Below are 13027 nucleotides of genomic sequence, written 5' to 3' on the forward strand. Positions count from 1 at the left end.
AGAACTCACAAATTGTGTTTAAATTAAAATGCAGGGCGCCTGGGTGGCTCAGTGGGTTAAAGCCTCTGCCTTTGGCTCAGGTCATGATCTCAGGGTCCTGGGATCAAGGCCCGCATCGGGCTCTCTGCTCAGCAGGGAACCTGCTTCCTCCTCTCTGCCTACTTGTGATCTCTCTCTCTCTCTCTCTCTGTCAAATAAATAAATAAAAAAAAAAAATCTTTAAAAAAAAAAAAGACTTTACATTTAAAAATAAATAAATAAATTAATTAATTAAAATGCAAAATCATCTAGGGGCACCTGGGTGGCTCAGTTGGTTAAGCATCTGCCTTCAGCTCAGGTCATGATCCCAGGGTCCTGGGGTCAAGTGCTGCATCAGACTCCCTGTTCAGTGGGGAGCCTGCTTCTCCCTCTCCCACTCCCCCTACTTGCACTCTCTCTCTCTCTACCTCTTTCTCTGTCAAATAAATAAATAAAATCTTTAAAAAAAAAAAAAAGGAAAAGAAAAATCCAGATTTGTAAATCATAAATTAGAGAATGATTAAATGTTCCTCACTTAGAAAAGAAGTATACCCCAGACTCCCTCTTTAGAAATCAGTTTCTTCTACTGGTTTTAGCATAACTCAGATTATCAAATTTTTTGATTATAGGAGTTATATGACCTGATCGGTATACTTATAAACTTTTGTACACTCGAGTCTCTTCCTAGTAACATATAGCTAAAGGAGGGAGAGGAGTTAAAGAATCCCCCAAGTACTTAGTCTCTGTTTAACTGAGCACCTCATCTTCTTAGGAGTGGCAAAACAGGATTTTTTTTTTTTTTTTTAAAGATTTTATTTATTTATTTGTCAGAGAGAGAGAGAGGGAGAGAGAGCAAGCACAGGCAGACAGAACGGCAGGCAGAGGCAGAGGGAGAAGCAGGCTCCCTGATGAGCAAGGAGCCCGATGTGGGACTCGATCCCAGGACGCTGGGATCATGACCTGAGCTGAAGGCAGCTGCTTAACCAACTGAGCCACCCAGGCGTCCCAAAACAGGATTTTTTAAACCTTTTTTTTTCCTCCTAACACTCTCTAGTAATGAAACTGAGAAACTGAATTGCCCAGGAAGGGAGGAAAATCCAAATTGGTCCATCTAGAATTCTTATCTGTGTATAAAGAATCTAAAATACTGAAACTCATTTTAAAAATCTCTTCTTCAAATGAAAGCTGTTAATTGATGCTAATTCAGTTTCATTTTAAGATCAGAAGGATGCTAACCTACAGCATAAGGACACTACTCTTACCAGAAGTTTCAAGGGCCCCTGATGGAGAAATGAGAGAATTTTATTTATTTATTTATTTAAAGATTTTATTTATTTACTTGACACAGAGAGACAGCGAGAGAGGGAACACAAGCAGGCAGTGTGGGAGAGGGAGAAGCAGGCTTCCCACAGAGCAGGGAGCCCAATGCAGGGCTCGATCCCAGGACCCCAGGATCATGACCTGAGCCAAAGGCAGATGCTTAACCGACTGAGCCACACAGAGGCCCCAAGAATTTTAAAGTATCATCTTAGAAAACTTGCCACTTAGAGGGCCAGGTCTTTATAAATGAAGATAAGGCATGTCTGGATTTAACAAAAAACAACTTACTGAAAAGCACTAACTTAGGAAGATAATGCTCAAAGTCATACAAAAGCTGCAGTATTTGCAAACACAACGCCTCTGTGGCCAGAAGGAAATGAAGGAGTGTGTGTGCTGTCCTGCAGTATAGTCCATGAAGATGGACAGTGGCCATTCATTCCAGCCAACCGCAGTTCCATGCAGAAATGTGACCCAGTGTTGAAAATCTCCTTTTCAATCAGATAATTATGCAAAATCTTTCAATTTTTAAGTATTAACTTTTTTATTATAAAAATCTTAAGGAAAAAGGTCCCAGTGAAGAAGAGGGGTCAAAAAGAGTCTATAACCCATATGTAGACAGGCAGTTTATGACATGAGAACTAGTCATCTAAGTCCTAGTCTAGTTCTAATCTCATATTACTTGGTATAAATATCTCACAATAAAATGCTTAGCATTCAGGGAAATTCAACATTAGAAATATTAGCCATTCCTGGACACAGAGTTTGGACCCAGAAATGGTGTTTGGCGTTTCAATGGGAAAAATGGGAAGAAAACACATGGTAGGACTCTAAACATTAGAAAGAAAACAAATATGTCCATCAACATCTTTATAAAAGTAAATGTTATAAGTTTCTTCTTTTTATACCTAAAAACCTGAATGGTAAAATGGGCTGAGTTACAATGTCACATGGAAAACTGATCATCGGTTAGAGCATGGTTTCTGAATCTTATTACAAGGTATTAAGCTCTTCGGAAAATACCATCATTCCTCAGATGAGATTTCAAGAAAAGTAACAAAGAGAATTATAATTAAGAAGCACATCAATAACCAGGACCAAATATGAATGCTGAAAAGAAGAAATGTTTTCCTTAGAAATGATGTGCTGGTATGAAGTAGTCACTAAGGGTCTGGTCGATTAAAACTGACATGGAATTTAACCGGCCATAGTCAAGTATCACTTTAAAAGGTAAGTTAATTTCACCAGGTCATTCCAAAAAAGAGCATTACTCCCTCTCCTTTCTCACCTGTGACCCAGATAAAACAAATATCTGATTTATCCAAATACTATCTTCGAAAAAAATAAGACCTATCAATTTTATATAACCTTAAACCTCTACCCAAACTGCTATGTTCAGGTTTACATAAATATATACACAAATATATTTTTAAATGCCAGAAGTCAAGACACAAGCCCATAGGGGTGTGTGGCCACGAGAGGCCAATCATTGAGCTCTGGCTGTTGTAGGACAGGGGAGGCAGGTGGGTCTCTGTCCTACATTTAACAGCTGTCAGCTTTTAATGCCCTTTCCCATGAGGAAATCTTTGCCTTTTGTTCAAAACATCTGAACAAAACTCACCTCTGAACTAACAGAGATATGTTAACAGGACACCTGGCACAAAAGGATTAAGACAAAGTAGTTCTTATACAGTCTCGCGGGCTGTCAGTCATCTAGACACAAGTGAGTCGGCATCCACTGTGTTCAGAAGGTAGAGTTCAGGCTGAGCCGTCAATCCCAGATGGTACTAAGGACAAAAAAAATGGAAAAGGGTTAGACTCATTTGCCAGTATTTATTTATTTATGTAGAAAGATTTTATTTATTCGACAGAGAGAAAGAGCACAAGCAGGAGAGAGTGGCAGAGAGAGGGAGAAGCAGGACCCCCACTGAGCGGGGGAGGGGGGGTTCCATCCCAGGAGGACACAGCCGGCTTGCCCAAGGCAGACACTCAATGGACTGAGCCACCTAGGCGCCCGTGATTTGCAAGTATTTAAATATTGTAACTGGAGCGTGAGGACCTATAATCAGCACATCAAAAGCGGCTTTTTTCCAGTACTGCTATATTGATTCTTATTTCGGAAAAGAAATGGCTTGCAGATACATGAATGGTTTATGGCACATAAAATAGCTAGGAACTGAAATAGTTAAGAATTGAGGTAGTGCCAAATGCCCTCAGCAAAATTTGCACTTTGACTATTCTTCTGACACACTTGGCTGCTGCTGGTTTTTTTGGTTTTTTTTTTTAAGATTTTATTTGATAGAAAGAGAGAGCACAAGCAGAGGGAGGGTTGGAGGGAGAGGGAGAAGCAGGCTCCCTGCTGAGCAGGGAGGCCAGACTCCAACTCTGACTCTGTGGCTGGATCCCAAGACCCCAGGATCATGACCTGAGCTGCTTTTGACTGAGCCAACCAGACATCCCAGGATGGCTACTTCTGATAAGGACATTCAGAGCCAACACACCGAGTGCTTTTGTATTCTGGTACTGTTTTAGAAATCAAATAAATTCTAAATAATGAAAATCAAATATTAGAATGAAATATGAATTCTAAATTATTAGAATTAAACACTAATTCTAAATCCTGAGCTCAGTCTAAATCCTGAGCCATATTATCCAGGCCGGCCTCATGATCTTTTGGCACCTGAGCAGAGAACAGCCTTTCATTTAAAAAAAAAAAAAAAAAAAGTGCTGAGAGAGGGAAATGACCTATGGGTCTCAAATGTTTGTCAGGCTGAACTGAAATTACTTGGACTGCTTTTAAAACATGGCCAGACCGCCTTCCTGGAAATCTGAATCGCTATGGTTTATTTTGTTTTGAAGTAGGCCCCACACCCAGTGTGGAGCCCAATACCGGGCTTGAACTCTTGACCTTGAGATCAAGAGCTGAGCTGAGATCAAGAGTAGGATGCTTAACTGAGACACCCAGGCAACAACCCCCTTTATTTTCTGAATCCCTATTGTTTGAGATCTGTGAAGTTATTGTTTACTCCTTTTCTCTCCTCTGCATACACTGAGACAATCACTGAATCTCATTTTAGCCTTACTGTTATTATTTAGGGTTTTAGGAAAGTTATCACCCCTTGGCATCAACAGCCTGTATATTAATGCAGAATGTAGACTATAAATCCATAAAAGGAAAACATCCCTATTATAGTATAGTGAAAAAGTCACCAGAGTTGTGTTCAAACTCCAATTCTGCTACTTGAGAGTAGCAGACCTTGAGCAAGTTCATGTACACTTCTGGAGCCTTATCCTACTTATTTGTAAAAATGGGAATAAATGCTACATTTGAGAATACCAAGTACATTACATTAATACGCCGTTAGTCTTCAACAAATATAATTTTTTAATATATTACAAATTGTCCCGTATACCTCATAGGCTTGTGAAGATGACCCCAGATGAAGCCCAAGATAAAACTGTTCTAAGAACAGTGACTAACAGTGGCCTTGGGGCAGAGAGACAACTCTTCAGACAAGCCTCCTTATTCACTTCAGGGTCTTACATCTCAGGTTAGTAACCAAGAGCGATTGTCATATACACTATAAATTCACTGCAGCCTTTTCACAAGAGCTGAGGTGGTGGGCTTCCTCATTATGTAGTAGGCAAGAGTGGCATTATTAGTCCTGTGATTCCCAGAGTCACTCAGATGACTAACTAGACAAAACCTCCTCATCGGAGAAGTTTGTCATATTGCTCTGAGACACTGAGAAATGGGGCCAAATGACCCAGGAGTAGGCTAAATACTGTCAGGGGCAGAGAGGTAGTGCTAATGAGTAAGCTTAATAGTTCTTAGCTACTACTGAGGTAGAATCACAGAGCGCCCTGGCCTATCCATTTTCTGTGCTTACCAAAAAGCATTCGAAAGTTGTTTCAAATTTAGCAAAGGTCAAACAAAATTAGTCTACCAGCTGGCAACTGGTGAGCTAAAACATATTCTATCACTAATTAGAGTATCACACAAATGCTTTGATATGTTCCTGGTCCTGCCAAACACCTTAACCCTGCACAAAGTGTGTACTATGTATTATATAGCATGGTTTGGGAATGACAGTGTGGGCTCTAGAGTTAAGCTATTCAAGTCGAAATGCCCATTGCCTATTCACCAGCGATGTGATGTGGGGAAGTTACTTTTTGGCCTTTCAGTTGCCTCATCAATAAAGAGACGGATCCTCTTGTTGTTAACAATTAAACAGAGCACTCAGGCCAGGATTAGCACAGGGTAGTGGTTTTTAACATTCATAAAAGCTAAGATGCCAAGAGAAGCGGATACATTTAGTTGCACTGGTCCTGTCCAATAAAGGAGCAGATAGCATTCCAGAGGGCGGAGCTAAAAGAAATGTCTCAAATCAGGATCTTCAAATTGTTGCATCCTAGTTTAGTTCTGAATTTAAACCCAGGTTAAGAAGGGAGAGCTAAATGAGGCAGGACAACATGGAGAACAAAATTCCCAGATTACTTCTATTGTGTTTCAGTATCTGTCTCCCGTAAGACACACAGGAAAAGCTTACAACAGAGAAAGGGAAAATGCAGTTCTGTGCCAACCTTGGGATAAATGAAGTGCTGACTTAGATTTTCCTGTTGTTTATATGGTGACAGGAACTGCAGTTTACTATGCCTGAGCTTTGTCTTTGTTTTATTAAATGGTGCCAGTATTTCCATTTATATCAGTTCTGCCAAAATGCTTTCAGTTTTTAAGCTAAACAATTTTGGTTTCTCTTTTCAAATACTCATACTTTTTATTGGCATCATACATACGGAACATAAAAGCTTACTTCAATGGTGAAACAAGACTACAGATAGGAAAATGTTCAACTTAGGGCAAAGAAATGCAGAATAACAATTTTTTTGGACTTTAATTATTGCACAACGATGTGACCTTTAGGAGCAGCAAAACTATGTGACTAAGTGGGTAAAATGGTATGACTGTTTGGTGTCTGGAGTTCATGAAAGTCTTCTCAGGACTAAACCTATTTGCACCTCCATCCCTTTAGAAGAGAAAATCACTAACAATGTGGGCTTAAAATGTCATCTAGGTGGCGGCTGATGTTGCAGTATCTCGGAAGTATTTTCTTTTCTAAGATTTAATTTTTATTATTTATTTGGCAGAGAGAGAGAGTGTGCAAGGGCAAGCAGGGGGAGTGACAGGCAGAGGGAGAGGCAGGCTCCCCGCTGAGCAAGGAGCCCGATGCTGAGCTTTGGTCCCAGGACCCTGGGGTCATGACCTGAGCCAAAGGCAGATACTTAACCGACTGAGCCACCCAGGAATCCCCCAGAAGTATTTTTAAGGTTAAAAAAATACCCAGGAAACCGAACAGGAAAAGGAAAAAAATCTTTTAATTACAAACCAAGTTTACATAGTGTTAAATGGGCACTAACAGCTCAGTTGTAACCACTTATACTACTAGCAGGACCTTACAGGAGCCAAATTACTCCAGCTCTTCCCCATCCATTAACTCCCAGTGTGCTATGACAGCACAATGACTTCATGTCACATTTGTGGAAAACAAGGACCACTTAACATCCGGCACAGACAGCGCGCACGCTGGCGCTGGGAGACTTCACAGCATTGTTCATTGCACCCACAGTACTGGCTGAAGTACACTTTCTTTCTGACAGGATCAAATGAAATACAGTATTGAGTATTTTTAACACTGTCAAACACTACACACATAGTATTATAAAATGCCATTTAACTGGGAAGAAATTTTCCATCATCTCAAGTCATAAACAAAACTTTTTAAAGAAAACAAGCAGCTTTACCTGAACTTCTAAGTGTTATGACTCTGAGAGTGACTGGACCCACCCAGACTCAGGGCAAAGGTAGTGTGTGTTATTATACTGTCTTTACATAGAATTTTTTTGTCAATTTTGCCTCCACCTAGTCCAGCCAGATGAGAGATTAAGATGTCAGCCCCCAGTATCTTCACAGAGTGCCCTTATGACCAGTTTGGGAAATGAAGACAGGGACAGGGGCAGATGTGAGGAGGGACAGTGAGGGAAATTTCTCTTTCATGATCCTGTGCTTGAGGGCCTAAAATAAGGTATGGTCAGTGATACACAGCAGTTTACCCTTAATGCCTTATAAAAGTACATCCAGTCTATACTCTTGACCTGGTATCAGCAATAATGCATTTAGGGGCTCAGGTGAATAGAGAAGGTCAATCAACCAGGACTCTAGAAGGAAAGCTCCAAAAATGAGAAGTCACTGCCATTCAATGCCATTCCCATTACTGTTCTCATCAAGTCAATGGCTAGAGCAGACTTGATTATTTATCTCCACCAGACAAATGTGATTTGCTTTGATATAATCACATAATCTCAGGCTCCATATGTAAAAATGTCAGCAGTGGCTGAAGAGAAGCAGCTTCATGCTGAAGGGACCCATGTCCTCTGACTCCAGAGCTCCACCATCTGGTCTCAAAGTTTTTCCCTCTGAGGGAATGGCTGAAGAGAGGTAGCCCAGTGCAACCTTGCTGAGAGAGAACTTTCAATCACAGTGATTCCTACTGACTTGCTGAGAGACACAGAGCTTTGCAACAGTTAGGTCCATAGCTCCCGAGATTGCCTTGCAGGTTGTCTTGGGCATGCTTCGGAAAACCATGACAATTCTGGTAGGAGATGTCTTTTAGGAATAAAACAGATGACTCTTCTTTCCTTTAAAGTCTTTTCTCATTCCAAAATCTCATGAGAATGTCAGTTCATAAATGCTACCATCTTTTTTCTATAACCAACCTCCTGAATGAGGAAGGTGAAGGCTTTATAAATCTATGTGCTCAAGAGTAAATATCATCAGGAAAGCTCTGTATTAACATGAAAGTTAAGAAAATTGGGACTGGAAAGAAAATCCTGATAAGCTTTCAATCTCTGAGGAAAATCTGCTCAGTGACTTTCCAAGGTGATTAATAACCAACACCCACATGCCAGCTTTGCTGTTTATCACCATCTTTATCCTTTCTCATCCCTCTTAACTTCCACCAAGAAATTTAAAATGGAAATAAGTTAAAAGAATCCTAAACCTGAAAGAGGTAGATTTTTCATAATTTTATATTTAATATGGATGAAACCAGTTTAGTTGAGATTTTATTTTTTTATAATTAAAATAACTGACAGGGTATGCATAAGAAAAGTATTTCTCAGCCTTTTATCTTTTTATAAACAAAACCTGCATACCCATTCTGTAATTTGTCTTATGAAAACTTTAATACATTTCTCAAATATTTTTTTTTAACACATAGCCTGGTTAAGAATAATGCATATAGGATTATCTCTCAAAAGGATAAAACAAGCTAGCCCTTGGGCAGCTACTTAAGAGTTAGTGTTGGAATGATAGCAGCACATGTCAGTTTTTCAAAGATCCTATCTAATGCAGTTCCCAGATTAGGTCAGGAAGAAAAAAAAAATTTCCATCTTTTCAAACATATACTGAAACAAAGTCTTTCCCAACAAAGAGCTGAGTCTTAAATGCAGTCTGTGCAACAGCACATACTTTTGGCTATGTTCACACAGTAAACCATAGAAACACACTGGCTCTGATGGCTACCCGTGGAAGACAGACTGATCCAGTGTCTACTTAGCGTAGCTGCCAGCAGCTTCTCCGGTCAGCAGGACTTTGGAGATGCTTACCGTGCGCCCACAGTCCAGGAAGGACATGCCCAATGCAATCAAACATTGCCAACCCTGAAAGATAAAGTATGGTCATCATTCGCCAACCTCTCTACAGATCCCTCTTCCCATCATGACTGCTCATACTGCACTGCTCAAGATACAAACCTGCTCTCTTCCCTCTTTTTTTTTTAAAGATTTATTTGTCAGAGAGAGAGGGAGGGAGAAAGTGAGCACAAAATGGGGGAGTAGCAGGCAGAAGCATGGTCCCTGCTGAGCAAGGAGCCTGATGCGGGACTCGATCCCAGGACCCTGGGATCAGGACCCGAGCCAAAGGTAGACGCTTAACCAACTAAGCCACCTAGGCGTCCCCCTGCTCTCTTCCTTGAACATCCAGCTCTGCTCATGTCCTACCACCCAGTTTGCACAAGTCATTATCCCAACCCCACACTCCCATTAAGACATCCTGGAATCTGCTTTCCTCAACAAAGTTTCTTCATACTATTTTCAATATCGAGTTCCCTGTTCCTACTGCTTTGTGTTCGTTGTTTCTTTTGTCCAACTGGGAGTTACCTGAAGACCATCTTTCTTCAGTCCTACCCCATTCCTCATGATGCAGCTGGAGGTAATGACTGACAGACCAATACAACTGGGATAGCACCCCAAACTGCTCAAGTACGTGTTTGGGAGCTTAATAACAGTAACCAACCCTAGAATTAGTCCCCAGCCTAAAAATGGGTCTTCAACAACCTCAACAGTTTCAGGCTACCTGAGGACAACTCAGTCTCTTCAGAGCTAATCTGCAGGAAGGAAGGATTCCCTTAACTTCTACAGTGAATTTTAAAAATAATTCCTGTCAAGGACATGTTCAGTTACTTGAGTTTCCTTGGAGTAAATCCCTAGAATATAGGTTCAGCATAATCCTAGGGTGCTCAAGGTTTACTAAGGAGGAAAGAAGAAAAAATAAATCAATCCAGGGCTTAATTTTTCAATAGTCACTAAAGTTATTTTCTCAATCGAGTACTTAACCTGTGTCAGATATTAGCAGGGGGACTAGGTAAGTGTTAAAAAGATCAGCAGGTCTCCAGCCTCCATCCTTAACCATTCTCTGCAGCATATATAGTACAAATTCTGCTGTCCCTAACCCTCCACACATGCATTTTTCAGAGAAACCTGTATAGAACAGGGAGGTGGGTTTGTTGTCTTTGTTGCTACAACTATTTTCCATTAATATAAGTAATGTTACATAAGACTTAGAAAATAAGACAAAAGAATATATCCATCAAGGAAATATCCTAACACAACTACTATCACCATTTTTAACATAATTTACCCCTGGTTTTTTGGGGGGAAAAAAAAAGGATCATCTTGGAATACATTATTCTGCATTTTCTGTGTAGCTATGCTTTTATAACCATCATTTTAAAATAACTCTAGAGTAATTCAATGAGAAAATATCAATATTCTTTCTTTTGTAGACAGCTATTAAAATCTTGTGCCACTCTCTACTTTCTACACTATTCTTTTAATTCTTCAAAAACATGATACTCTCTTATCAGGAATTTTTTTAAAGTTATTAATTTATTTATTTGAAAGAGAGCACAAGCATGAGCAGGCAGAGGGAGAAGGAGAGGCAGACTCCCGGCCGAGCAGGGAGCCTGAAATGAGGCTTGATCCCAGAACACTGAAATCATGACCTGAGCTGAAGGCAGATGCCTAACCAACTGAGCCACCCAGGTGCCCCTCTTATCAGGAATTACTAAGAATGGAAACCAGACAGAAGTAACATGACAGCTCTTAAGAGCCAAAATAAATTTTATGGTTAAAAATATTGTTTAACCACAGGTGACTTAACAATTTCACATAAACAGTCTCATTAACCTGGACATAGGACTGCTATGTGCTTTAAAAAAAAAAAAGAAAAGAAAAAAGATTGCTATTTTGCTCTTTTGGATCCTTTCATTTTGGTGTTCATAAGCCCCATCTCTACCATGTCTGATACCCACACCCCTGCCCCCTTCTGAAAAGACTTACCAGGTAAAACACAAAGCTCAGATAAGCCACACTGACCACAGCAGCTACCACATACAGTGCCACATGCCCTAGTTCCTGGACATAAACCAGGACAAAGTACATGTTGATGGAACAGACGATAAGGACCAATATCCCGCCTGCAATCCTCCAGCCTCTGTAAAAGAATCATCAGTCACTGGGGGGAATAGTCTAGCCAATTGACAAGCAGAAAAGGACACTGTCCTGTGGAGTAGACAGGACAGGAGTTAAGAGGCATCTCAAAATGCACTGAAAATTATTCTTATCATGTCCCAAGTAAAACACCAAGAGGGAGAAAGAGGGGGGGGAAATACTATCAAACAATCCTTAATATTTAAGTCCCTAAAAATGCAACAAGTCTCAAGTACCTAGAAAGCAACAAATAATTTCAAATACCCCATACCCTTTCAAGAAGTACAGAAAAGGTATTCGTTTATGCTTTTCTCATTAAGATCATTTAACATGGAATTAAGGTGCTTTACACTTCAGTGACTAAAGCTAAAGAATTAAAGCCCTAAGAGTGGAACTTTCTCATGCTAGAAATGAAAAATGTGCTTGCCTTCTTTACTGCATTCATAGTCTCTGTTCTCTGAGCCAAAAACTAAGGGGCAGCTCTAGCATTCACCTCTCAAAACATGTGGTTCCCCCCCATGACTCATTTTCTCACTGGTCTATTCAATGAAGATATGCTTCCCCACATATTTTTGGGGTACTGAGAGAAGTACACTCACATTCCATTGGTAAAGTCATTCATCACTGGCCGCAAGCTTGTAAACGTGAGGATGGGTATCAGAGCAAAGGGAAGCTGGAAGAGAAAGAATGGAGATCAGATGGGGCTACTAGAGATCCCTGTATTACCCCCAAGCAGCACTGTTAGCACAACGGAAACACATAACCTGTCTCATCTACCTCATGAGAAATTACTCCTATCATCCCAAGATGCTCATGCATTATATTGAAACCTATGGAGTCGTCTGATCTGATGTCTTCATTCTGTCGATGGACACAGATTCTAATCCGGTGTCTCTATAAACATTCCTATCTGCCTTGCTTTTTTAACCTCAATAGGACCTAGCCATGTCCAATGTTATTTAATGTTTGCTTGGATTAAAAAACAGTAATTTTATACTCTATATATAATTATAGCAGATAATTCCCATTCAATAGGCTTTTACAAACCAAAACATTTCTAAAAGCTTTTCAGATACCAGGGATTCCATACATTTACCGAGACTGTGCCTCTTTCTTCCTCTGAATTTTCCCCAGGACCCAGCACTACAGGCTTGGTACCTAACGGCAATATATAACACTGCCTGATTAAATGGGATGGAGCTTCCCCCAGCTCCCTCCTCACCTGTAAGCTCTGCAGAACATTCAGGAAGTCATTCATCCCTGTTAGATGCTCTACGTCCTGGAAGATGGCAACAAGCAGAGTGGGGATGATGGCAATAGAGCGGGTCAGAATCACTCGGGCAAAGCGTGACCATTTTAGGTTCAAGAATCCCTGGAAGAAAACCCAGAAGCAGGATAAACGTCTAGAACAGGAAACAGAAAAAGGTTTGGGAGGTTCAGGAAGACCCTAGAAACATGGGATTAAGAAGACGTCACAACGGCCACATGCAGAAAAATGAAATTGGACCATTTCCTTACACCACACACGAAAATAGACTCAAAATGGATGAAGGACCTCAATGTGAGAAAGGAATCCATCAAAAACCTTGAGGAGAACACAGGCAGCAACCTCTTCGACCTCAGCCGCAGCAACATCTTCCTAGGAACATCGCCAAAGGCAAGGGAAGCAAGGGCAAAAATGAACTATTGGGATTTTATCAAGATCAAAAGCTTTTGCACAGCAAAGGAAACAGTTAACAAAACCAAAAGACAACTGACAGAATGGGAGAAGATATTTGCAAACGACATATCAGATAAGGGCTAGTGTCCAAAATCTATAAAGAACTTAGCAAACTCAACACCCAAAGAACAAATAATCCAATCA

The 13027-nt window shown here is 40.4% G+C and overlaps 1 protein-coding gene across 2 annotated transcripts in view; it reads right to left on the bottom strand.

Annotated features, from left to right (window-relative positions):
- Positions 1-2552: 2552 nt before the first annotated feature.
- LOC111157824 (solute carrier family 11 member 2) overlaps positions 2553-13027 on the bottom strand; it is a 40718-nt gene continuing 30243 nt past the window's right edge. For both annotated transcript variants that reach the window (XM_022519491.1, XM_022519492.1), the window contains exons 13-17: positions 12386-12535; positions 11763-11836; positions 11014-11167; positions 9001-9054; positions 2553-3122 (exon numbers count right to left, since the gene is read on the bottom strand). In XM_022519491.1, coding sequence (XP_022375199.1) covers positions 3045-3122; positions 9001-9054; positions 11014-11167; positions 11763-11836; positions 12386-12535 — 510 coding nt within the window. In that variant the 3' untranslated portion in view covers positions 2553-3044. The remainder of the gene's footprint in view (positions 3123-9000; positions 9055-11013; positions 11168-11762; positions 11837-12385; positions 12536-13027) is intronic.

Source organism: Enhydra lutris, unplaced genomic scaffold, assembly GCF_002288905.1.
Source record: "Enhydra lutris kenyoni isolate GAN:26980312 unplaced genomic scaffold, ASM228890v2 scaffoldscaffold56, whole genome shotgun sequence".
Lineage (NCBI taxonomy): Eukaryota > Metazoa > Chordata > Mammalia > Carnivora > Mustelidae > Enhydra > Enhydra lutris.